The sequence below is a fragment of the Anser cygnoides genome, chromosome Z (assembly GCF_040182565.1).
Source record: "Anser cygnoides isolate HZ-2024a breed goose chromosome Z, Taihu_goose_T2T_genome, whole genome shotgun sequence".
In the NCBI taxonomy this organism is placed as follows: domain Eukaryota; kingdom Metazoa; phylum Chordata; class Aves; order Anseriformes; family Anatidae; genus Anser; species Anser cygnoides.
Window position 1 is genome coordinate 23,457,057 of NC_089912.1, and position 26,285 is coordinate 23,483,341.

Below are 26,285 nucleotides of genomic sequence, written 5' to 3' on the forward strand. Positions count from 1 at the left end.
AGATCTGCTCCGTGTGGGACCCATGGGCTGCAGGGGGACAGCCTGCTCCACCAGGGGCCTCTTCACATGCTGCAGGGCAACTGCTGCTGCCTGCCTGGAGCACCTCCTGCCTTCCTGCTGCACTCACCTTGGGGGCTGCAGGGCTGCTTCTCCCACATTCTCACTGCTCTCTCCTATCTGCTGCTGCATAGTGTTTTATTTTTACCCCTACTTAAATATGTAATCATATTGGCAAAACCACTGTCACTGATGGGCTCAGCTTTGGTCCCTTTTGGAGCTGGCTGGAACTGGCTTTATCTGACACAGCGGCAGCTCCTGGTCTCTTCTACAGAGAACACCTTTACAGCCTCACCTGGCTACCCAACCTTGCCACATAAACCTATACACACATGCAGGGTAAAAATAAATAAATAAAATCATTGGACATTCCAAAAGTTTTAGTTGACGTAGGTTATCAAAGTTTTCCTGGAAAAAGTACAAGGATATTTACATTACTATTTACCTTACTATTTCTTCTTCCCCTTCTCTTAAAAGCCAAGCTTGACTTTTTTTTCCTCCTCCTAAGTGTCTGAATGAAAAATTGCTGTCCATTCTAGAATTTAAGTCATCTCTCTCTTCTAAACAGTAACTGTTAAAGAATGAAAGGAGAGGATACTATCAGTGACATTTAAAGCTCAGGAAAAGAGCTATGAATTCCTATTCTTACATTTGAAGAAACTTAAGTTTCCCATGTGTACCCTTGAAACCTATACAATTCAGCAGGGAGCCCAATGCACACCAGAGAATGTGAGGCAGAAAGTACAAATAAAGAGGTACCGTCAATTGCTGGTAAGCAAGGTTTACAAGGTTTAGGTTGGGACAGCAGTGTTTTAAGGCAGCTACCATACCCCTGCCAAGCCCTGGGATATGGTAACATATACCACAATCTTTACGGATAAAGAATTTTTCTCCAAATAATGGTATAGGAATAAATACAGATTAGTAGTATAATTAGCTATATCATAAAGACAGCAAGTCCAGTAATTCACTAAGATTGGGCTAGACCTAGTATTTGGGTTCCTGAAGACTGACTTACATGACCACAGCTGTCAGACAGGCAAGAAGCAGGACACAGCCTCTTCTCTGGACAAGACTTCGCTGGTGCAGCCAAAGACCTCAGGGAACGTCGAACTCCCTAGCCACACTTTTTTTTTTTATTGTCAAGCCACAGAAGCACCACTTGGGCTTGTTAACTGATCACACACCACCCCTGCTGCCTCTCTGCTCCACTTCTATCCCTGGTACGCATGGGGCCCTGAAATACTGTACAAGACAATACTACCAGTCCTCGTTTTGTGTGCACAGGCCCAGAAGTACTGGAGAAAGCAATACGAGCCTCACACCTCCATTGCACCCATGGTCTCCCACAACACCATATTAGACAATACCAGCTTTACAAAAACTCAGTCTTGGAAACACAAAATCAATTGTTTATGCATGGCAGTCCCTACACAGTATGCAAGAATGAGTACACTGGGTATTCTGAACTCTGTATGAATATTTTTATTAGACATTGAGAACATAAGAACAGGCTCAGAAGCAGAAAAAGCTCTCAGTTTATTTTGAGAGTAACTACAAACATCGTGCTGACAGTGAACAGACTGAATTTATACCAGCCTTATAAAACAGTAAGTTAACTTTTAAGGAGAATCTCAAAATGAAGAAGAGTTTCAAATGTAAACTGTGCATTTAAACTACTTGCTGTGCTACTTAAAGCCCACAAACTCAACATGGTCCATTGTTTCAAACTTGCTTCCGAATTAAACTATTTTTCTAAATATCCACCACATAAAAAATAACCTAGTTAAAAAATACAATTCGGTCAAAACCAGGCTGGTGAATAACGTTATTGTTAAAACAAAGAAATACTAAAACCAACAATTTTTTTTTTCCCCCCATTGCTAGCTGCACAGCATTACTAACAACTTCGGGAGCTTCTTGCACCACCTTCCTCCTCTTCTTTATGTTGTAGGCACACTGGTGGTTCTACCACTTTTAAGTGATATTTTGACAACCATGGCTGAGAAAAGAAAAAGCAAGAAGAACATTTATTACTAACTGTAGCTGTTAATCAACAAACTGCAAAAACAAACACTGTAAGGATATATTGCATATAGATAGCTTTTCCTCTATCATAAAAAGGAAATAATACATGAAATCACTTACCTCTACTATATTACTTTACATCCTCAACTCAGTTGAGTTTTTTCTGCTGAAGGAGCACGATCCCAAAGCTGTAGCAACTGCTCTCCAACTTGTGGTTCCAGTTCCTAGAAATGAGCAGGAAATCTGAGAAGTTATTTCTGCTGCTACTATTGAACATACAGAAACTAAATTTTCAGATATAAATTGTAACTAGTAAATTCAGAGTATGAAGGAATAATGTGATTTTACAGAAGAGTTTCCACATGGAGTATATAGTTTTGTTGAAAGCATAAATACAATACATATTAAAGCAACAAGTCAGTTTCTACAACTTGACCTATTACTTCAAAGGTGTAGTGCAAAATTCTTCCAAGTAATGCTGCTTCTACCATATGAACTTTTTCTTGTTCCACAGCAAAGCCTCCATTAGTTCAACAGTAACTCATCAGCAGAATATGTAGAGTGCATCAATGAACTGTGATTCAGATTAACAAATATATCAGGACAGCTCATAGGTGTCAAGTCTAAAGAAGGTAAAAATAAAACCAACATAGTTCCATCAAGTAATGGAGATGCTACGAGACAGTAATATTACCTGGCCATCTCTGCTTATTTGTACTTTCTTATTGTCATTCCAAGGGTTGAGCAAATGGTGTGCAAACTTAAAAGGAATGCTTTCTTTTTGGATCCACTCCACCTTAAATACACCTCCTAAACCAGCAGATCCCCAGTCTTGACTTTTCTCACTCCCTATCTCAGAAGACATTCTGGCAAATCCCTGGAGCAAAAATTGAAACGTGAAAGGAAAAACACAGTTAGATTAGATCTACTTGCTTTGGAATTAAGTAATGATTGGACTGGAGACTAAACTTTCAAATTACTTTGAGTGATTCTCATTCTCTCCCAAGAAGCTGGATATTTTAAAATGTTTACATCTAGAAAATTAAAAGTATCTTTTGTTTTTCCTTTTGAAATATGCCTCCTAGAATTTGTACATGGAGAATGCCTCTCAATCACTCATGACTACCGCTAAAAGACTCTGAACTTTTTACAAAGTTTAAAATATGTTGTAAAAGCATTTAAGTGTAAGGGATCAAGATGTGTGTTCTACTACAAAACAGTCCATTAGTTATTCTTTGCTAGCTATAGATATTTTTTACAGAAATATATTCCTTCATTCTCATTCCCTCTGTTCTATTGACTGTATGTGAAATTTTAACATAGCTGTTCATCAAAGAAAGGAGAAGTCAGAGTGGGTTTGGTTTTCTTATTCTTCAAAAAATTGGAAAGAAATTCCAAAAAAACAAGTATACAGACAGGAAATTAGAGAAATTCTAAACCCAAAATTTGTTCTCAGTTCTTTAAGCAGGATACCCCTACTTGCCTCCTACCCCCCCCCCCCCCCCCCCCAAAAAAAAAAAAAAGAAAAAAAAGGAAAAAATACACATGCTCCCAATGCAGCCATTCAGGCAAATTTGTGCCAGCCATGACATACGTAGGGCACTGCTCTTCTTGGACTCCTGAGTTACCAGCACACACTACTGGTTTAAGACACTGTATTGGACTTACATGGCAAGGTTTTGGTAACAGCTGGGAGACTGCAGGGGTGGCCTCTGTGAGCAGAGCCCAGCAGCTGCCCCACGTCAGATCAGAGCCAGCTCCACCTGCTCCAAAAAGGACCCACTGCTGGCCAGAGCTGAGCCAGAGAGTGACACTGGGTAGGCCTCTAGGAAAGCAGAGTTAAGGAAGGGAAAGAAGTGCTGGGCAACAGCAGCTGGGAGAGAGGGGTGAGAAGAAGCCCTGCAGGCCATTGCAGAAGGAGGGCAGGAGGTGCTCCAGGCATGCAGCAGAAGTTCCCCTGCGGCCTCTGGAGTTCCCCTGCTCCACCAGGTGGAGCAGGCTGTCCCCCTGCAGCCCATGGGTCCCACATGGAGCAGATCTCCACGCTGCAGCAGGTGGAGGAGCCCCCAGTGGAGCAGGTGGATGTGGCCTGGAGGAGGCTGCGACCCATGGAGATGAGCCCCTTCAGAAGCAGACCCCAGGCCTAAGAACTGACCACAACCTCCATTCGTCATTTGCCTGCTCTGCTTTGGGAGAAGAGACAGAATAGGATAGATGGGGTTGAAGGGATGGTGCTTGTAGTTTACTTTTAGTTCAAGCTGTTCTAGTCTGTTATTAGGAGGCAACAAATTACATTAATCTCCCTTAGGCTGTGTATGTTTTGCCCACCATGGTAATTGGCAAGTGATCTCCCATCCTTATGTCAGTCCATGAGCTCTTTTTCCATCATAATTTCTGCTGGTCTTTTTGGGGAGGGGAAGTGAGAGCACAGCATGGTGGAGCTTGTCTACCTACTGGTGTTAAACAACCACAGTCTTAGATAGCTCAAGACAAACTTAAATGGAAATTAATAGAAGGAATGGAGGTTAAAAAAAAGTGTAAAGCAAAGACAGACTTGGTGCAAGAGAACAGTAATAGTAACGTAAGTCTCACATTTTCATGAACATTCATTGTATTGTCAAAACCGGAGGGCAAGGCAACATCAACTACCCACACTCCAGATTTCAGCATGTATTTCCTAGCCTGTTTCCTTCTCCAAGAGCTCCAATACAACAGACCATTTTCGTAACCAACCAGCATGCCAAAAATTTCTTTCCAGTAGCACATCTGCATTTGCTAAATTATCACATGGTATCATCAAGACAGATGTAATTTGACTAGTTCATTAGGTTTTTTACATTTAGCTGACTTTTATAAATAGATTTATGTAAAAAAGATAAACTTCAGTTAACCATAACAACTGAGTTCACCCTTCTCTACAACACAGTTAACATGCAACTTTATCCTACCAGGTCAGGTCTTTAACTTCAAATTGTACATCTTTTGTTGACAAATATTTTGCTAAGCTAGAATTTTTAAAGTAAACCATTACAGTACATTTTATATAGGTCACACTGATCACACCCTCTGACCTAAACATTTGACAATTCAAGACAAAGCTCTTTAAGTATCATGGTATGACTTACCCCTCTCATAGATTTTAGAAAATACTGTTGAAGCAAAACAGCTATTATTCAAGTTAGTCTGAGACATCTATGAGTTTCCTAAATTTAGAAAGCTGCCATTGGATTTTAGCTGCTTAGTCATTTACTAACATTTACAGAGTTAGTTTTGGCATGCAAAGAAAAAGGTAGCAAACCCTTGCCTTTTTTTTGTGTGTCTGTGTGTGTCTGCTTTTAACAGATTAATGCAGGTCATAAGCATTCCAACAGATGTTTGAAGGCAATTCACTACTAGCCTTTGAGCAAGAGGTTGAGTTACCTGAAAAGGCATATTACCAGAAGAATGAAGAACTTTCCTGAGCCACCAGATACATTTGCTTTTCTGCTCTAAGTAAAAGGTCAGAAGTCCTTTTAGAAGCAAAAACCTCTGCACCATACATATTCATCTACTAAACCATCAGTCAGAGCTAATATTTAGTATTAACCACAGACTCACCTGAAAGTGTCCAGATCCTTGAACAGAAAATATTAAGTAAACCATGCTGCTCTCCCAGAAAGCTCTATTTAGTTTTCGTTCATTGCTTGGCCTTGTAGACCATACACCTTTCTGCTGAGAAATATCAAGGTTTTGCAAGTTGTTACTTTTCATTATGAAGTACCGAACTGGCATATTTGATCTTGGTGAAGGAGATTTGGAACCCTGGAAAAAATAAATTTAAATTAACAAAGTAAGTCAGGTTCTACGGTTTTACTTTTAAAGCATTTTAGTACATGAAGATAAAACATTTAACTGCATTCCTGCGCTCCATCCCCATATTCTGCTAGAAGCACAGAACCTCTGTCATGGTTCTGCCTGGATTGTTTTTTAAATGAATTTCAGGTCTGTTTTTACATTTTTGAAGCATTTTCCAAAGCAATCATTCATGAGGAAAAGCAATGAAGTATGGCAGAATATGCCTAAATTGTCCAGTAAGTAACTAAACTTCTTTGAAGTTTGACACACCTTCAGGTGAAACTAAGCTGCAGTCTAGAAGAATTAACTTTAAGTGCACTACTCATAATTCTACCTTCAGGAAACACACTTTTACACTGGCTGAATTTAAAAATTGAAAGACCTAAGAGAAATTATTCAATCTTCCAATAAGTCACTGCCTAGAGGAACAACAGGTTTTCTTAGTTATTGGTTTAATATTACTTTGGTTTATTAAGTACGCAGGGAGAATTACACCAGTGACTTCAATAAAAATGCATGCTTTGTTAAAATAATTGTTGTTAAACAAGTAAGGCAGGTAACACAAAATAAAACAAAGAGAATCAGTATCTCAGCATATGCTATTATGAAAACAGAGGTGTGAAAACACAAAAAGCAAAGAATTCAGAAGTGTACCATCTAATTCTTTCAGATCTATATTATATACACTAATTCAGAGAAGAAATTAGAACACCTTCTCTGCCTATATGTAGTTTGTTTTTTTTTTTAATCATATTTTTATTTGGATAGCTTTACTTCAGCTTTTGTATTTTGGATAGCTTTTAACTCAGCACTGCACGAAGAAGAATATTTTTGCTGTACTAAACTAGCGTAATGAGGATATTTTGTCTAGGTTTTAGGTTCCAAAAATACATAAGTGTTACACAGCTGTTAAAAAAATGAAAATCTAAGTTCTATAATGTTGTTGAAAAGTATCAGTGAATTTATTTTTGAAGTTCTGTTGGTACCAGAGGGGCATAATTTATGAGAACTCTACCTTTCCAGATATTGTCGAAGAAGGACTAGCACATGGGCTGGGATAGCTACTACTGTCCGTAGACCTCGCTGATGATTGATCTGACCTGTCATCTGATGTTCGTTTGGAGTGCAAAGTGTTTTTTCCCTTGTATTTCTTTGGCTGGAATGCTGGAGGCATAGATTTCGCTAAAACTCTAAAAAGTAAAGGTAGGTACAGGATGTTTTAAGATACAAGAGTTTGATACAGAAGAATTTACATGTACATATCAGCCTGTTCCATGAATATGCAGTTACAGTAATTCCAAACAATATCAAACACTTCAATAATAATTAAAATATATATTTTTATGCATTATTTTTGCATGCTAGGGTCAAACCTCTTCTGATACTTCTTCCCAGAGAACACAGTTCATGAACGACATTCCTGAATGTCCTCTCAAACAGCATGCATACATACCAAATACTTGTCAGTGAAATCATAGCTACAGTATTCTACAGGAAAGTACCAATTCTTCCATCTATATTTCCATTTTTTTCTTCCTTTATATGACCAACAGAAATTCAAGTGGTGCTTTTACAGATAAAAAAATACCTCTTCTGTTCTCTAGAAGATCTCAAAAGCTTACTTTTCAGCATTAGAGGAGTCATCGGACAATTCAGTTTCTGCTGAGCTTTTTCTACTGCTGGTTGACCTCCATGTAGATGCTAAAGGAAGTTCTTCAGAAGACATAGGCCTTGGCCTCTGACCAATTCCTGAAGGCTGCTGCAAACCTGCAGACTGTTCTTCAGTACTTAAAACAGTTATGATTGCTTTTATAATTATTTCATCAATTTGAGACCACGGTTTAGAAGGAGCTCGCATACGACGCAGAAATAAGCTGTGCCACTTCTGTCTGAGTTGCAACAGCAAACCAGCAGCCTGTAATGAATTTCAATTCTGTTAAAGACTAATGAAAGTTAGATCAGACAGGTACATTCAGACTTAACAGGCAGCATCTGGCATTCTAGAACAAGTAGAGTCCAAGCCAAAGGGCAAGATTAAACTGTACGGGAAGCCGGAGAAAAACATTTAAAGAAAGCTGCTAAGTGCTTTAAGGTCATTATTAGAACTTTTTACTTCAACTAGCTCTGCATAAAATTCAAGTTATTATACAGTAAACTTACAGGACTTATTTTTCACTTTTTTAAATCATGAAATGCTTTATGCCTTTTCTCTCTACCCAATCTGAATTTATGCATGCTTCATATAAGAGGGAAAAGAGCTTAGTTCTAGGGGACATCACTTTCTTATGCAAACTTCAGCTCAAACGAGGTTAACTGAGTTTAGAAGACTCTAATCCAACTTCCATGTTATCAAAGTTTTGAACACCTCTACAAGAGATAGTATTATTATTATTGGATCTGATTACTCAGTGTTTCATAAACAACTCTGCCTCCTAAAACAGCCAGAGCTTCTCTACACATTACTTACCTCAGAGTCCAGTTTGAGATGAAGCCATTCATCTAGCTTCAGTAGTGCTGAAGTAGAAGTTGCTTCGTCCTCCACCTCACTATCACTGTTACCATTAGATACCCCATCCCCTGGATTAAATATATATATATGAGGTGTGTTAACATTCCTATATATTTTCTACTTACAAAAAATACTCACTATTGTATTACCTGAAATAAACCTACCTTCCTTTTAAATTTAACTCCACTTGATACTATTTCACCTACTTTTCAAAGAGACATTTTAAGATCACTTATTTCATGCAAATACATCGCAGTAACAAGTTTGTTGAGCTACTTTTGCTTCAGCAGCAGAACTCCAGCATCCAGACCTGCTGAAGGTCTTGCTACGTAAGGAGCTGTATTGACATAATTTGACTCAAACCACATAACGATTCATTGATGTTGATGATGGTTATCACACAAACCTTTGCTTGAAGCTGTTTGCAAAACTGCACATCACTCTATGCATTATTTCCTAGTAAAACAGCAGATTAAATACCCACATAAAAAAATAGTTATATAGATATTAAGTATTATTATTATTTCTTGGGGAAAACATTGCAGTTCAATCAGGATAAATACCTTTTTTAAAAAAAACAGGTAACAGTTAAAGAGCAAGACAAGAAAGCTTCTAACAAACTCTTATTTTGATTCAAACTAGTATTTCTAGAGAACAGGCAGCAGGACAGATTATTTCTGCTTCTATCCCTACAGCATTCCACTTAAATTAAAAAAAAATGAAACTCTGTATTCCCAATTACTTCTAGCCACTAGGATAGCCAATTGTTTTTAAAAGTTATCAGTAGAATACAACTGATAATGTTTAAAATGCATGTTTCAGCTGGAATCAATATATATATTTTGCCATACCGATAGTTTCTAAATTGTTTGAGTTATTGTTTGAATAATCTGGTTCAAACTATCAGAGAAAGTGGTCTGTAGGAGAAAAAATGTATATACTGTACTTTTCAGTACTAATATTGTCATTACATGTTTCATAATATTAATTGCATTCTTTATTTCATTACTAACTTAATTTGTGATACTTCAGAACTATGTGAATATAATTGATGGATGTGGATTCATTAATATTCACATGCATTAATTTAAGTGATGTAATATTGCTTGCATCTTTATTGGGGGAAAAAAAGAAAAGTTGCTATTGGTTGCTCTAGAAATATTACATGAAGTTCTAAATTATTCTCAAAATTTGACACCTATCTTCAAACTAAGTACTTGCACATCACAGTGCCCTCGGTGGAAATTACAGCCTTTCCCAACACCTCATACAAGTTCTTTCCAGTCAAAAAATGCTTAATATCACCGTAAAGGTAAGTCTCATGTTGGTCCTGCCTTCAGAGTGACCAGACTGACTTCTGCTATTGGGCTTGCCACCTAGACTTTAAGTACTGGGGGGAGGGGGGGGCGGGCAGGAAGAGGGGAGCAAAGAGCAAAGGAACTGCTAGCAACTCCTACAATCTAGGTAGAACTACTACAGACGTAGTTCAGAGCAGCTTTCCAATCACTTTTAAAGCTTGTTATAAACTTGATTTAGGGAAAAAGTAGGGTATACTAAATGAGAATCTCTGTATGGTTGTTGTCCATTATCCTAGTGTTTACAAAGAGGTTAATTCCATACCATACCAGGTCTACAGTCACCCAGTTACTGTCGTAACAAAGCCTATCCTGATTGGGGTGTTCATGCCTCAAGGAGACAGTAGTCATTCTGACATACCCTCAGTGTTTCTTCTAAATTTATTTCAGAGATTTTTTGGCAGATTCTCAAGTTATATGCTACAGAATCTACACTTCTTTCTAGTTTCAAGAACTGCAAAACTGAAAGTAGTTTAGAATTAATTATAAATTCTGTTATTACAAATTAGTTAAAACAGCAGCATAATCTTATTCATCAAGTTGTAAGTCAGAAGGGATTTCCTCAACTTTAAAGTCATTTTAGTCCAGACAACATTCAGTGGTATAGCCTCATTTAAGTTCTAATATTTAAAGGTTTGTGACAATCTTCTACAAATCTAGTGCTCTACTTCTCATAACACAATAGGCTGCTGAAGTGCTCTTAGATTAGTATAAAACACAAGTAATTATTCAAATACTTTCTAGGACTTCAACAATTCTTTTGCTCACAACCCCTTTTTCTGGTTAACTAATTTTAGACACATGAAAGCAAACCTGGTTCTGTCCAGTAAGGACACAGGTATTTTGTATGGTATGTTTTCACAAACAGACAAAACAGTAAGAGGAGAAGGGGACCTCTCTTATTCTTCAACTGCCTTATGCCAGGGAAGCCTGAAACTTCTGCCTTAATGCTTAGACAGTATCCAAATCACCCAGGTATGGCTCACATTACAAATATGGGGAAAAAGGAAACAATACTTGATAAAGTAATTTTTCAGGAATGATGGCTGTTGATGGAACGTAGGTGTAACATGGAACTGCAGTTTCCCTAAAGTGATCAATTAACAACTGCTAAGAAAACCAACTGTTTACTGAGAATAGGTCTTACTGTAGATTAAGAATGTAGATCACAATCCCTGTGACAAATTTCATAATCCTTACATATAGCAGAACATTAGAATACAAGGCCAGGGATGGTGATCATTTCTGACAGTACACTGAAGAATGAAGTTCCTTATCTTCTATTTTTCATTACTCATTATACCAATAGTAAAAAGTTACATTTAATGGAATCAAAATGTAGCACTTCATAAGTGTTTTTTTTTTTTCTTTTTTTAGAAGAATGTTAATTTAGAAAATTTCTTTTACGTAATTGAGCCATTACTTACAGAGCCAGTAAACTATTCTGGAACAGCTATAGGAACCATAGCTCTGTAGCTTAAAGAATTAGCCAATACATGTACTAAATACCCTTGTGAAGTGAGTCTTCCATATCACATTCTAATACGTATTAAATTGAAACATTCCAGATCTGAAATCCAATATACCTCGAAGGGACGAAGGCTCCTGCAAAGCATTACGTGGTAACCTAGCTGGTCCACAGAAGAGTGCCACAGTGACCGGTGTTACAACTGAACAACATCTGATATTTGCTATCCTGTGAGCTCTTGTCATTTCATCATATATAAGCCAGTCTGTGGGGAGTGCCTGAACAGCTGCAGCTTGCCCATTCGCTGGTGGAACCTGCACAGAAGCAATCAAGACTAGGCTGTTTTACCCTCTCTTTGTAACTGAAATAGATTTTAACGTTTCTCCTTTTATAGATATATATATGTAAAAACACAGACAGATACACACACACAAAATTCAATTTTACTTAGAAAACATCCTACCACCTTTGAAGCCAAATATTTTGCTTCAAGCATCTAAAAATCCAAGTTTCAGAGCAGAACTGCTTGCTACTATGAGCAGAGATTACTGTATTTAACACGAGTTCATAACTAGGGCTTCAGTCTTTTTTTTTTTTTTTTTTTTACCATATTGTCTTGTTCCACCTAGAAGGATTATTCCTTCTGAATTAATTTTGGGTGAAATATTGTAAAACTAAACCAACTCTAATTCTTTGTTTCATCAACCAGCAGGAAAAATATTTCCTAAAACTGTAGTGTCTAATAACTTGCACACGCATGCTACTTTTAAAGTACAACTATGAAAGGACATTTCTAAAACTTCCATAAATTTGGTAGAATATCTTTGAATCTGTACTTGACAAAAGAGTGTAAGAGATTTTACCTTTTTATACTGAGTCTGGCTAAGAACAGAGGTAGGATGAAAACGCACTTTCTTCTCTTTTGGTCCTGTCAAAACCAGGCTTTCCCTGTCCGCATGTACTAGATTGGGATACATCCCAGCTACCAAGGCAGCTTTAACTACAGCCCAGTTTTCAGAGTTAGTGTTAACATCTCTGATATCAGCTCCTCCTCGGGCTCTGACAAAACCTGAACGAGGAAGAAGACAGATGTAGTACACTGGATTGCATTTAACATTCATAGTTTTGTTTCTCACTATACATTTGCTGCATTTTTCACACTGCCAGCCTTAACAGCACCAAGAAGAAACTATTCGACCAAAATCCTACTTGATAAGGTGCTTTGTACTAACGCAAAAAGCAATTAGTTCTTAAAGCACAGAAACATCTAATACAGAAATAAATTAACATAACATAAAAAAATCAAGGAAACATCTCTCTCATATGAAAGTCATATTTCATATGAAAGCCAGCAGAATGTAGAACTACAAGGGTACTTTCAGTAAGATTAGCATCTGATTCTATTTTCCAGCAACACCTCCTCTCTTTGGTATCTCCACCATGACCAGAAGGGATGTGCACTGGTCTATTTCAAATTAGTAAAGGAATATGACACCTGTGAATGTTATTCTTGTTATAATCCATATACACTTACACTATTTTGGATTCAGATGGTGCATTAAAAAAATTGAGCTACTTACCTGAAGCTCTAAGCTGACCAAGCAGTTGTGTTCTCATTCCTATGATGATTTCCATGGTGGCTTGAGAAAGAAAGTTCTTTTCACAGAAGGCTCTCTCCCAGCCATCACTCCGTGCCTTCTGCCATGCCTGTAAAGAGTATTTTTACATTTGCCTTTAGATTTGATTAGCTAAAAACCAAATAAATGCACTTTTCAAGTACAGTAACATTTACATAGAAAAACAAAGACAAAACAATTCTCAAACTGAAATGCATCGAATCAGATTTTTTTTTCTAGCTAACTACTAAATTATCTTTACCCAATTCTCTAAATTAACTTAATGTATCTCCAAGTTATTTTATATCCTGTTACAATAACTTGAAGTCTCATTTTGTTAGAACGATTAGAATTTAGACAGATTAAAAAATATAACTGAAAAAAAAAAGCTGAAAATGTTTCTTCACAAAGTTATTAGTGAGTTTAATACACAGGAAAGCCACTAGGCAAAAAAAAAAGTTTATCATCTACCGACTTAATCTATCATTCTACATCCAACTTTATAGGCACATCATTTACTTCAGTACATGATCTACTGTGATTAGTATTCTTTCTGAAGAAGAAATAATACCTGGAAAGCCCTGAGCAATGCCATATGGTCACTAAATGTTCCCGCAGTTAAACGTTTTCTGCACAGCATGGCTGCACGCTTCTGAGAGGCCAGTGTAGGTAGGACAAAAGGGTCTCGATATGCAAGAGTACAAGCAATAGTAAGAATGGGATCCAGGCACTTCAAAACAACAGCACACAACACCATTTTACCAAGGTGTGGCTCTACTGGTAATTCAGCGAGATGATAACCAAGTTCAGTGAGGTCTTCCCAAGTATCCATGGCATCTATTGTCTGTTTGGAAAAAAAAAAAGAGAGGGGGAAAGGGGAAGCAGACAAAATTAATTTCTAATAAAAGCAGAAAGAAGGTACATACAGGACATTAACTGGACTTGTTCTGAATACTAAGAATACAAGTCAAACTCCATGTAAATTTTGAGATGAAATTTTTAAGCATTCTTTTCCTTCAATATTAAAACATCATCCACACAAACAAGAAGAAAACAAACAAAACCACAGTAAACATGAAACTCATAGGATATACTGCCACACCACAAACATAGAAACAAAAACAATTGCATCTAAATCTATACTTCTGCTGACCTTAAGCATTTGCACAGCATTTCTCACAATTAAAGCCGGTGGAGGATCAGGAGCTTTCATAAGAAAGTCAACAACTGGACAATTAATTGGAGCCAGCAGTTTTGTGTGTAAACAAAGCTCCTACAAGTTAGAAACATAAAAAAGATAAAATTTAGATTGTATGAAAACAACTCTTGGAATTGGTAGTATAGTTTGATAACACATTTTTTTAAAGTTATAATTTATAACTGAACAAGCACCTGAAGTGGCATTCGTAGAAGTTCTGGAGTCTGAAATTCCAACATATTCTGAAATCTGAGCCTGCTGAAGAGACGGAAGCAGACTCCAGGCCGACAGCGCCCAGCCCTTGAAAATAAAATATGGGAAGTTGTTAATAATTACATCTTTAAAAAAAAAAAAAACCAAAAATCACACACATACATAAACAACACAAACTTAGAATAGGAATTGTCTGTAGAAGCAGATCTAATAAAAAGATAATTCTGTTAATCCTAATTCTCACATATGAAGTAAGAGTCTTTCAGAACGTAGACGGTTTTCACTATGGAAATTTGTTACTATAATTTTATGCCAAACATTGAAAGACTTGGAGACACAAAAACAAGGCCCAAACAAAGTGATGAGTGTTTGTGTTTATTTATTTTTGTTGTGTTGTTATTGGTTGGTTGGTTGTGTTTTTTTTTTTTTACTAACCTAAGATCAATCCAAATATTACTGTTTTTGCTATAAAGAATATAAGAAACTTCATTTCTTCCTCTCAAATCTCCTCACAACCCCCAAGGAGCTGGAAGTTTTTCCAGGAGTAAAAGGTAGAACCAAGACCAAACTACTTAAAAATGAGGGGACAAAGAAAGCAAATGCTTACATGCACACTAAGATTCCTGAAAGTTAATGCCAATATTATAGCAGCAAACACTGGTTGCTACAAAACACTTAGCCTTCACCCAGTGTCGACAAGAATGACAGAGCCCTGTAAAGTCACAAATAGTTTGGAAAAAGTAAGAAATCACTGTTCAATGTCTCTTCTAATATAGGGATGAAGGGGCATCAAGCAAAAACGGGTAGGCCCCTTTGCCCAGAGGTAATATAGGTTAAGTTGTGAAATACCTAACAGGGTACAGTGGGTGCTGGTAGTGAACAGTTTCATGGGGGAAGAAGTAAAAACAAGCCTACTGTAAGCTCTGGGAGCTAAGTCACATTTTTCTAGGACTTGGGGAAATTACTCCAAGGAACTACATGCTGACCCTTACTTTTCTTCAGAGACTTACTGGCCATAGTCAAACTTTATACTGGACTAACCTAGTAATGTTACCCAGCATGGCTCCTCTTAGATTGTGTACTTTATCCTTACCATACAGGATGGTGGATGTTTGCATGATAAAAACCTGCATGAAGCATTTATTACCTGCCTTTTCTCTGGATGGCACTAGCTTTTGAAATCCACACAGTTTTTAGCATTGTAACACAACTCAGTGCATCAAAAGATTTCTACAAAAGAAAAGGAAAATAAAATCAAGATCTAACAGAGTACATGAAATAAAAATTATTATTGATTTCAATCATCAATAGAAGATCTATAAAAAATAATATTAAGTACCAACATTTTTGGCATAAAGTCATGTTCTAAAGGACTTAGTTGGAAGTGAAGTTATGCTACCTCGTTTGCAGTATCTTTGCACTACGCAGTTTTCTAAATCAGAAGTTTTCTACTCAATAGTGTTAATCAGTAAGTGATATGAGTTGTGTTTTGCAGTATCACGAAGTAAAAATACTTTATTATATGCAATAAAGTTTTACTCTTTCCCTCACTTGGAAATTATGTCCCACTATTCCTCCATTTGGTGCAGAAATACAAAACAACTGTAGTACCATGAAAACTTGATAAATTTGGTGTGTATATCTCCCATGAAATCCAATTTGATTTTCTACATCATACAATAAGTCTTGAACTGCCTCATTACTGTAAGTTCTCATGTTTCTCACAGAAGTAATTAGTGAGGGGTCATTCAGCGTATCAAAGTGTCTGAAAACTCTGCACTGGATTAGAACTGGTCTAGATAGAATAACATGAAAGAGGGAAATCCCAGTGTTGTTTAACTCTCAGGAAGATGGGGTTCTAAGCTGATAGACTTTCTTTAAAATCAAACAGAAGTGCTAAGTTATTTTCATATACAGTAGCCTGCAGTAACTTTTCCAGGGTTTTTAAACAGCTGTTTACAGTACTTGTCATAAAGAAAAAGGATGCCAGAACTTCACAGTGAGTTTTATTACTTGACATATACTAGCTCTCAAAAATTAATTTCTCCAAAATTTATGGTATATTAGTATTTTAAAATAATCTTAAAAATTTTACTTCCCAAAGAAAGTTTAAGTCAATCATACCTCTTTCATCTTGCCTGAGTCAATAACAAATACAACATCATTAACTGTGATGCTGGTTTCTGCAATATTAGTAGAAAGAATCTGCAAGTAAAAAAAGACTATAGTAACTGTAAAAGTAAAGACTACATAGATGAATATAATATGTGAAGAAGTCATCTGATACTTGCTATTTTGCGAATACCAGAAGGTGGACTTCTAAGCACTTTCTTCTGATCCAAAGTCTGCATATTTGAATGAAGCATGAAAACTTGATATCTAATGAATGACAAGGAGTACTTTTTAAGGATCTTTAAAAGAAACAATAAAAACCTCAATACAACCATTGAAATAAAAGGTTTTACCTGTGAGCATTGTCAGCAAATCTCTTGTCATCAAAAAGAATACAGTCCCTCAAGCTAACTATCTCATCATATCCAGGAAGAAATATTAAAATTGCTCCTACAAAAAGAGTTGATTTATAGAGTTAAACAACAAATTCACTTCAAATATACAAAAATACACTTCAGTAACATGCATACAACTACCCAGAAGGTTTTTGGTATTACTGAAAAAAGAGCACTAATAATCAGAAGCTGAATCCACAGCAGTTATATAGGACTGTGTATATATACCTACCGCTATCAGAACTATGACAGATATTATAAAGTAAGTGCATAATCAGGTCCAGATCCACCTTTTCATCATCAAAACTGTGATGATAAGCTTTCAACAATTCTCTGTCCTCTGCTCCAAGGTCATTACCACTTGATTGAACGAGGGAACTTTCATCCAGATTTCCGAATTCCACTGATGCACTAAAACATACAAATATAGGCCAGGGCCAATGTTGTTTACTTCAAGTTTGCATTCAGCCATCAACTCAAATTTAGATCTAGACTAAGATGACTACCTGTGTCCAATGTTTAAGTTTAATGTGCAAAAGAACAGCATGTCCACAATACTATTACTGTTGACTGACTTACGTGCTAACCCTGCAGAGCATGCAACTCTAATTTTTAGCATTAGAGTTACTGTACTTCATTGAAACATGACCATAAGCAAACCGGAGAGGACTGGAGGTTACCTAGTGTGTTTTTTGTGCTAAAGGGAAAACATTTAGAAGAACGTGTCTTCCAAAAACTTCCCTACCATGAAATTTAAGCAATAACTACATTAAGAAACTACACAAATTATAACAATATAGGTCTACAGAACTGTAACTATTTCCTGTGAGTTAAACATCAAACAGTTCTTTAATGTACTGGCCTACATGTTACCTGCATACAATGTTTCTTTAAACGTGGGTATATCATGTATCAATAATGCACAGAAAAAAAAAGATGCCATTTGCACCATTTTCATTTAAGATGCTTATTTTGAAAACATGGTATAGAATCAGTACCTCCTCCATATTTATGTAAGTTATTATAATCACATCAAGACTAGGTACTGACATTCCTGTTGTGTTATAAAATGACAATAAAGGCTAATGATATAAAAGAGTTCCTATACCACTAGAACTATATTTACCCCAGGAGTTGTGCAAACAATCACTAAAAAAAGTTTCTATTCAGCATCATAAACAACATCTTTTCAGAATGCTTCTACTCTCAAACAAATTCCTCTAGGCCAAATGTTAGAGTACACAAAACTGTTCTGATTAAAAGGTGGCAAAACTCAAACATCCCTGTACCAAGTTAAACAACTGTTTTTGCAAAGTAGTTATAGCTTACCTGTAGGATTCCAACAGGTCAACAACCTCCGTCTGCCCAAAATGCTTAGCCCAGTCCAAAGCCATCCTTAAAGAGTTGCATAATGGTCTTTATTATTTTCTCTTCACGAGATACATGAGTAGCACCTTATGTGAGAAGACAACTGACACGCTGCACTGCACTGTTCTATCATTTCTGCATTACCATTTAAGCAGTGTCATTACTGCTGGATTAGCAACTTGTAAAAACATGTATAATAAATAGTTTCACAATTTTTATATAGCTGCAATTCTTTACCAAGTAAAATGGTATCTCTACACAGAAGTACCTGCAAAGGGAAAGGAGTAGGAAGAATGGTTTGTGCTTTTTGAAGAAGCGTCACAAGTGTGCACAGCTAAACTATGCCTTTTTATAGCAGCTTTTTACCTGGTCCTTTAAATAATTCTGAGAAGTCATACCCCAGGTGTTTTTCTCCAAAATGTGTAAAACTACTGGGCTCTGATACCTTGTGGAAGTCATCCTCCTCACATTCTGTTTTCCTTTCAAACTGCATTCCTTCCCAAGCTCTTCAAAGATCAGCCCCCTGGAAACCCTATTCTTATCCTTCTACACTACAGTGATTTACAGTAGTTCCCAGTTATCTGAAGATAGATTTATAGTCACCAAAATCTAATTTTTTATTTATTTTTTAAGAGATTAACAGGGATTTTCCTACCCAACAGAACTTACTTGCAACTGTAACACTGCAAAGATCTTTGCACCTGCAGGATAATTTTTTTTTAATCCAGTATAGTTTACTCTCTTATAATTTGAGCCGCCAAATATTTTGGGTCTAATTCAATCAACCAAGTGAGGAAAGATTCCTAACTTTTCCTAACAGTAGGTTAAATCAGGTTCCTTGAAAGCAGTAATATAGTACATCCTGCATTCAAGACCATTTAATTGAGAATTTAATTTAGAATTTACAGAAAACAATGTAATGGAACAGAAATTAGAAATTCTTCAGACTGTCAAAACCCATTACCACTTACAATATTCTGATAAATTAGTAAATTAAGAGTTCTGTTATGTTTTCTAAGTTGTTGGTTTTTTTTCAGTTTATCTGTTTGTTTTTACCAGCCGTTGGATGATTTGCAGTGGATACTTGCTCCCATACTGATCAGTTGTTCTACTTGACTCAGGAAGCCTCTCCCTGAAGCAATCATTAGTGCAGTTGCACTGGTTTCACTGTGCCTATAATCAACTGAGAAGTACAAAAATTAACAAAAAATTACACAGTTTTCTTCTAAGCAAAGTATGAATATGAGTCAAAATCCAGCCCAACAAGAATTTATTTCTTCACTTCATCCTATCAGTCAATTCATGTAAATTTAGAATGTTTCTGAAACAGCAAAAACATATACATCAATACTTCAAAACGAGTACGATAACAAATAAGTACACAACTGATTAACTCTGCTAGGCATTTATTTTTTTTTGAATCAGCATCAGAATTCAAAAAAAACATTTGAGCATTGAGGTAACAAAATCACAGAAAATCAAGTCATTTCATGGTTGTTTTTTTCTTGTGAAACAAAATAATCAGAAGCAACTTACCACTAATGTTTTCAGTTAAAATGAGATGGAACACCTGAGCAAAGGAATCAATATCTTTATGCAACCAGATGTCAGAAAGACAAGAATCCATTTCCTTTATTAGCCATGGTTCAAGACAATTTGCATCTTTTTCAGTCTGAAGAAAAAAAAACAATTAAAATCATGAATCTCTTTGAAAAGTTCTTTTGTCTTTATACTCATATATGAATTGCTAAGTATTCTATCAGTTTTTTGAGAAACAACACGAAATATAGCATTCAGTGATCAGTAGAAGTATTTGAAGTATCACATGCAAGTACTGAAAACACTCTATCCACTCAATCTAAAAAAATACGTAAAATCATCATAATGATAAGCATACTTGGGCTATATTCTATAATAGTTCATCCTAATAAAAAGAAAAAATGTGTAACATTAATATCCTTCTAGAATCTCTGCAGGAATAATATCACGGAATGGTGTGGGTTGGAATGGACCTTAAAGACCATCCAGTTCCAGCCCCTCTGCCACAGGCAGAGAACCTCTCAGTAGACCATGTTGCCCAAAGCCCCATCCAGCCTGGCCTTGAATACCTCCAGGGATGGGGCATCCACAGCTTCTCTGGGGAACCTGTGCCAGGGCATCACCACCCTCAGAGTGAGGCATTTCCTTCCTGCTAACATCCAATCTACATCTACTCTCTTTTAGTTTAAAGCTGTGACTACTTGTCCTGCCACTACACTTCCTGACACAGAGTCCCTTCCCAGCTTTCCTGTAGGCCCCCTTTAGGTACTGGAAGGCCGCTATAAGGAACCCCTTAAGCCTTCACTAAGATAAAGAATCCCAACTGCACCATCATGTTTTCATAAGAGAGGTGCTCTAGTCTTTGGATCATTCTCATGGCCCTCTCTGGACTTTTCTAACACATCCATTTCCTTCTGGGTGCCCCAGAGCTGAACACAGTGCTCCAGGTGGAGTTTCACATGAGCAGAGCAGAGAGGTAGAATCACCTCCCTTGCCCTGCTGGCCATGCTGCTTTTGATGTACCCCAGGGGTACAGTTGGCTTCCTGGGCTGCAAGTGCACATTGCCAGCTCATGTTGAGCTTCTCATCCACCAGCACCCCCAGGTCCTTCTCCTCAGGGCTGTTCTCAATCCATTCTCTACCCAGCCTGTATTCATGTTTGGAATTGCCCCAGCTCAGATGCAGGACCTTGCACTTGGCCTTGTTGAATTTCATGAGGTTCGCACAGGCCCTCGTAAGCCTGTCCAGATGGCACTGAACAGTATCCCTTCCCTCCAGTGTCAACTGCACCACACAGCATAGTGTCATCAGCAAACTTTCTACTCAATCCCACTGTCCATGTCACCAACAAAGATGTTAAATAATACTTGTTCCTAATTCACTGACGGGTCCATCCATCAGATCCATGTCTCTCCATTTCAGAGACAAGGATGCAGTGTGGGACAGTATCCAATGCTTTGCACAAACCCAGGTAGATGACATCACTTACTCCTCCCCTTATTCACTAATGCTGCAACCCCATTGTAGGACACCAGATTTGCCAGGCAACCTCTGCCCTTAGGGAAGCCATGCTGGCTGTAACCAATCACCTTTGTTTTCCATGTCCCATAATAGTTTCCAGTAGGATCTACTCCATGATCTTGCCAGGTACAACAGTGAGACTGACTGGCCTGCAGCTTCCCAGGCCTTCCTGCTTTCCCTTTTTAAAAGTAGGAGTTACGTTTCCCCTTTTCAAGTTACTGGGAACTCTACCAGACCGCCATGACTTTTCAAAGAATAATGTCTTAGCAATTTCATCTGCCAGTTTCCTCATGACCCCTGTATGCATCATATCAGGTCCCATGGACTTGTGCACACTCAGGTTCCTTAGATGGTTTCAGACACAATCTTCTCCTACAGTGAATGGTACTTGATTCTCCCACTACCTTTATAAACCAGTTTTTAAATGGATAACTATATTACAAATTTAAAACATCTCTTCCAACAAAAGGAAAAACTTACCTGTTGATTAAATACTGTGTCACCCCCATCATCCATCATATTATACTCTTCAGATAGATTTGGAACAGATCTTCGTCTCTGAGATTCTGGCTTGCTACTATTTTCTTGAGCAGAATACCACTCAGTAAGAGTACTTTGCTGTTTTTCTTCTAGAAGGTGTAAGATATTTCCAAAAGAGGTTTTACAATCACTTTAATCATCCATTGGTTTTGGTTATAAAATAGTTACATCAAGTCAAAGTTTTACCTGTTGCATTCTCTTTTATTCAATTGAGAATGCTGGTACCAGTTCAAGATAAATTCTGTGATTAAGGGCACCCAAAGTGTACTATTATAAATCTCTGCTCTAAGAATAAGGTAAAAAAAATCATTTGGGTGTTACTGGTAAGTCATCAGTATTCCAACTCAAATGCATTCAAAGGAGTTCTCTAAGGAACTATTTTCTACACAATTAAGTCCAGATTTTTCTCCAGAACAGAAGAACCAGAGGAAAGTGAAATAGCTCCTACATGTAACAACTACTTTTTGCATACGAATAGAAGAAATAGTAAAGGACATCACTCTTAAGCGAACTTTGCTATCCATTGGAATTGAAGCTGAGCAACACAATAAATACACAGTTCCAATTGTATGTTACAGATTCGTTTTTTCAGTTTTTGTTTTGTTTTTGTTTTTTTCTAAAGACACTGGAATCATTAAGTTGTTAGGAAACCTTTTCTCAAAAAAATATATCTACTTAATCAATTTTAAGACAATTATATTAAGTTCAAGTAAGATAAGGTCTCTGGGTTAATATTTATTAAATGTACCCATGCCTGAAGAAAGCAGTGAAAATCTGAACCACTTCTCTGGAAGATATAATTGCAGTCATTAAAGAGTGCGGGACTTTTTTAATTTGTACCCAAAAAAATCAACATACTGTCTTTTGCTTCTGTATTCTACATGCAATTCTATATCATAATATTTAGGAAAAATAAAACATCTAAAAACTGAAAGCCAGAAGTATACAACTATTGAAAGGAAGTTAGATTTTTTTTTTTAATCAGTAACAAACACTAGGAGGTTAAAGATAGTAATTGTTATTTAATCATGCCTTACTTAATATTCCAGTTTTGGAACTTTAACACATCGAATCATCCTATTTAATAGTTGAAACACTCAATGAGCCTCATTGCCCACCCTCACAATTAAGATGTATACCAACCTCGCTGTTTCTCCTTTCTGTACTTTACCATCTCTTTGTTTGTATATCCAGTGCTTCGTAAAATGTCCTCTAAAAACATCTCTTTAACTTCAAAAGGCCTTCCTTGTACTGAAAATACAGATAATTCATAAAGTATTAAGTACTTTCTAGTTCCATTGACAATCTTAATCAAACAAGTGTTTTTGTAAATGTAAAAAGTCAATTAAAAATTAGAAGGGCCTGGTTTAAGGAATTATTACTTTCCTTGACAAATTCTGTAAGACTACCTTCACCAGGATTTTGCTTTCTTAAGATTACTGAGCCACAAAACAAAACAAGATTTAAAATGAGAATGTCAGCTGGGTACATTGTTTTTCATTAACCTCTTCGATGCTATCAAAGCATTAAGGAAAGATATATGCATTTGACAGTTTACTCATTGCAATTTTATCAAATCGAGAAAAAGAAAATAACCTTTTTCCGTTTAGTGTTAAAGAATTCACTGTGTAAGACTGCCATCTGAATTACAAACATAGCAGTAATGTAGCTTTGGTGCAAGATCCCACAAGAAGGTTGTCATTTTGTATTGAAATGTGTTTTTTTTCCCCAAGAAATACGAGACGTACTTCTTCCCTCAATTTCTTTAATCACTTCCGCCTTTTTTTTGCTAAGTTGTAACAAGTGAGATATTCCAAATGGTCTTTATCTCCTAATAATCTACCCTGATTTCTTTTTCAATTTCACCATTTTCTAGACCATTCTAACAGACAATAAAGGATCCTTTTTCAAAGGAAAACATTCTCTAGATTTTAATTTCTGTTCCCTTAGCAGACATTTGCCATAGCCAAGTTTCAATTACCCAAAACTTCTCTCTTCTTCAGAAAGAACCAGCTTGAACTTATTTTTAAAAGCTGTCAGGGAGAAGGCCTCTCACACTGCTCACAAACTGCGTATACAACAGGAATCCACAGCCACAAAGTACTGGTAGCTGTGGTCAAGGTTTTATAGTCTATATCACCGAAAGAGGGTCAAATCTTTTTTTTATTACGTTAACAGATACATTATCTGAACAACTGCCCTCTTCTTTTAAATTCTCAAAAATGCAAAAAGCAAAGTATCTTAAATTGTGATTAGCCTGTGAAGACTAGTAGTATGTAGTCAAAGTATAACCACTGAGGTAAACTAAAGAGAGGTATCTATTTTCTGCATAAATGTATTGATATAAATTAACAGGAAGCTGCAAGAAGAGTAAAGTGGAAAACCACACAACATAATGGAGGTTTCTTCCAAAAAACATTCCAATGATAGTGAAATCACATGTAATTTCTAGATTCCTGCCTCCAGGAAGTTGTACCCTGGAAGTCAGTACATTAAGAACTTCTCCTTTGCTTGAACTGAACATGACAATAGGGCACTCCTGCACTTACCATACTCCCTGTGATAAAATACTTCATTCTGAAATAGCTGCACACAGTTTAAAAAAAGGGCAAAATGAAATAAAAGGACAAACATTGTTCTAACTCTCACTCAGTGTTCATGTTCCCTTGCTCAGAATGCTTTGCTATGGTTTAGTAAGACCTATAAATTCTAGGCAGGTATACTCAAATTTCAGAGTTTACAAAAATACTTACTGTGTATTACGGGGCAACTTCCAAAATACCTAATAAAGAGATTTGCATCGAGAGCAGCACTGGAAATGATTAGTTTTAAATTACTCTGTTTCTGCAACACATCTCTCAGTTTTATTAACAAGAAGTCACTGAATCTATCCCTCTCATGCACTTCATCCTAAAACAAAAGAAAAAGAAACCAACAGAAAAACACCACAGATCTAAGATTATAACCTTTCACAAATATGAACTTCTTAAACGAAAATATATCATTCATTTGTACATTAAGGATACATTAAAATATAGTATTCTAAATAGTTTATCTAAGGATTTTTTAAAAAAGTATCCAGAAGTCAAAAACTTTTCCAAAGTTTCACAACAGTATCAGAGCAGATTGTGCTGTTAATGCATAAACCACAGACAGCTTGATTTCAGAAGCTGAAGTGAACTTCTGAAACTCTTCTATTTGAATGAATTCCAAGATACTGACAAGAACCACTGAGAGTTTATTAAAATAAGACGTAGGAACACTTCCGAATTTATGAGCATTGGAAGAAATATATGATACCACACAACCAGAAAAATTAAGATTGTTTAAGTCATGTAGAAAGCTTAACATGAATTAAGGTATACAGCTGATTAAAGTAATTTTGTCAGTTTTTCTTCCTATTTTCTTCCACATTATTTATCTTCCAAATTATTAATGAATTCTTCCACATTATTAATTTATCAAGCAGGAACCCAAACACAACATTTTTAAGCTGAAGTCAAAATTATATAAAACATTCTCATACTTTCATTAAACAGGCAAGTACGTAAAATTATTTTTATTTTTTCCTGTTTTCAGAAATAGAGAAAAATCTTGCAAGATGATTAAATATGCTGGTTCACTGAGTTCTAAATCTCCATAATGGAAATAATCACAGTCAAAAAAACACTTCGGTAATTTGCTGAAAGTTATACTACTCCTTATTTTGAAAACATTTGTACTAACAAACAGACTACAGAAATAACTACTGCAATAAGTAGTATATAATACAAGAAATTCTAACAGAATCATAATGAATCATATCCACATAAGCCTAAAGGCTTTTCTGCTTTCTGACAGAGGAAGTTAGGAAAAAAATTGAGCTCTGTACTCCACAACTGCTTCATCATACCTTAATTAATCATTGGCATGAACTTACAATAAGATACTTTTACCAAAAAAAATATATATATACACACATGTTAAAATAGGCTCAGTTAACTAGAAAAAAAAGTCATGTTAATCATCATGTTAATTCAGATTCTGCCCAAACAAAAACACTTCATATACTAGGATTAAGAAAACTAGGATCTCATCTTCAATTATCAATGCATGTTGTTCCATCTCACATGAAAAACAGGATTCTTACCACAATAACATGCGTCACTGTTGACAGAGTACTGTCTCCTGTCATTAGTGTGCGAAGTAGTATGCCATTAGTGCAAAATGTTAACAGTGTCTTTGGAGAAACCCTATTGAACAGTTCATAAAGATACGTCAGTCTTTTACACCATTTAAATGCATGTTATCTTTTTATTACTGGAAATTAAAGTATTGAACAGCTACTCACCAGAAGTGGAATTAGACTACAGTCTTCTCACAAAAGAACTCATAGTTTAAAACTATGCCTATTCCCAGAGAGCGCCTACAGAATGTTGGTGCTTATATTCCAAAACTTCAGACAGTGGATTCATTAGCAAAGTGAGATTCACATTTAAATAAATATAGGAATGAATGAAAAAATCTTGAGAACCTCTCTGTTGTCTAGTTTA

At 36.3% G+C, this 26,285-nt stretch overlaps 1 protein-coding gene across 3 annotated transcripts in view; it reads right to left on the bottom strand.

Annotated features, from left to right (window-relative positions):
• Positions 1-1,527: 1,527 nt before the first annotated feature.
• The window catches only part of YTHDC2 (YTH N6-methyladenosine RNA binding protein C2), a 32,035-nt gene continuing 7,277 nt past the window's right edge, over positions 1,528-26,285 (bottom strand). The window contains exons 6-30 of one of the 3 annotated variants that reach the window (XM_013197623.3): positions 25,883-25,985; positions 24,507-24,663; positions 22,897-23,004; positions 21,694-21,842; positions 19,690-19,825; positions 19,210-19,336; positions 18,115-18,180; positions 17,018-17,196; positions 16,744-16,840; positions 16,570-16,657; positions 16,403-16,483; positions 15,426-15,508; positions 14,260-14,365; positions 14,021-14,140; positions 13,439-13,711; positions 12,832-12,958; positions 12,115-12,320; positions 11,370-11,565; positions 8,387-8,496; positions 7,542-7,834; positions 6,935-7,109; positions 5,683-5,886; positions 2,780-2,962; positions 2,206-2,309; positions 1,528-2,059 (exon numbers count right to left, since the gene is read on the bottom strand). In XM_013197623.3, the coding sequence (XP_013053077.2) occupies positions 2,229-2,309; positions 2,780-2,962; positions 5,683-5,886; positions 6,935-7,109; positions 7,542-7,834; positions 8,387-8,496; positions 11,370-11,565; positions 12,115-12,320; positions 12,832-12,958; positions 13,439-13,711; positions 14,021-14,140; positions 14,260-14,365; positions 15,426-15,508; positions 16,403-16,483; positions 16,570-16,657; positions 16,744-16,840; positions 17,018-17,196; positions 18,115-18,180; positions 19,210-19,336; positions 19,690-19,825; positions 21,694-21,842; positions 22,897-23,004; positions 24,507-24,663; positions 25,883-25,985 (3,448 nt within the window). In that variant the 3' untranslated portion in view covers positions 1,528-2,059; positions 2,206-2,228. The other 2 variants (XR_010827741.1, XM_048049932.2) reach the window with 2 other exon arrangements.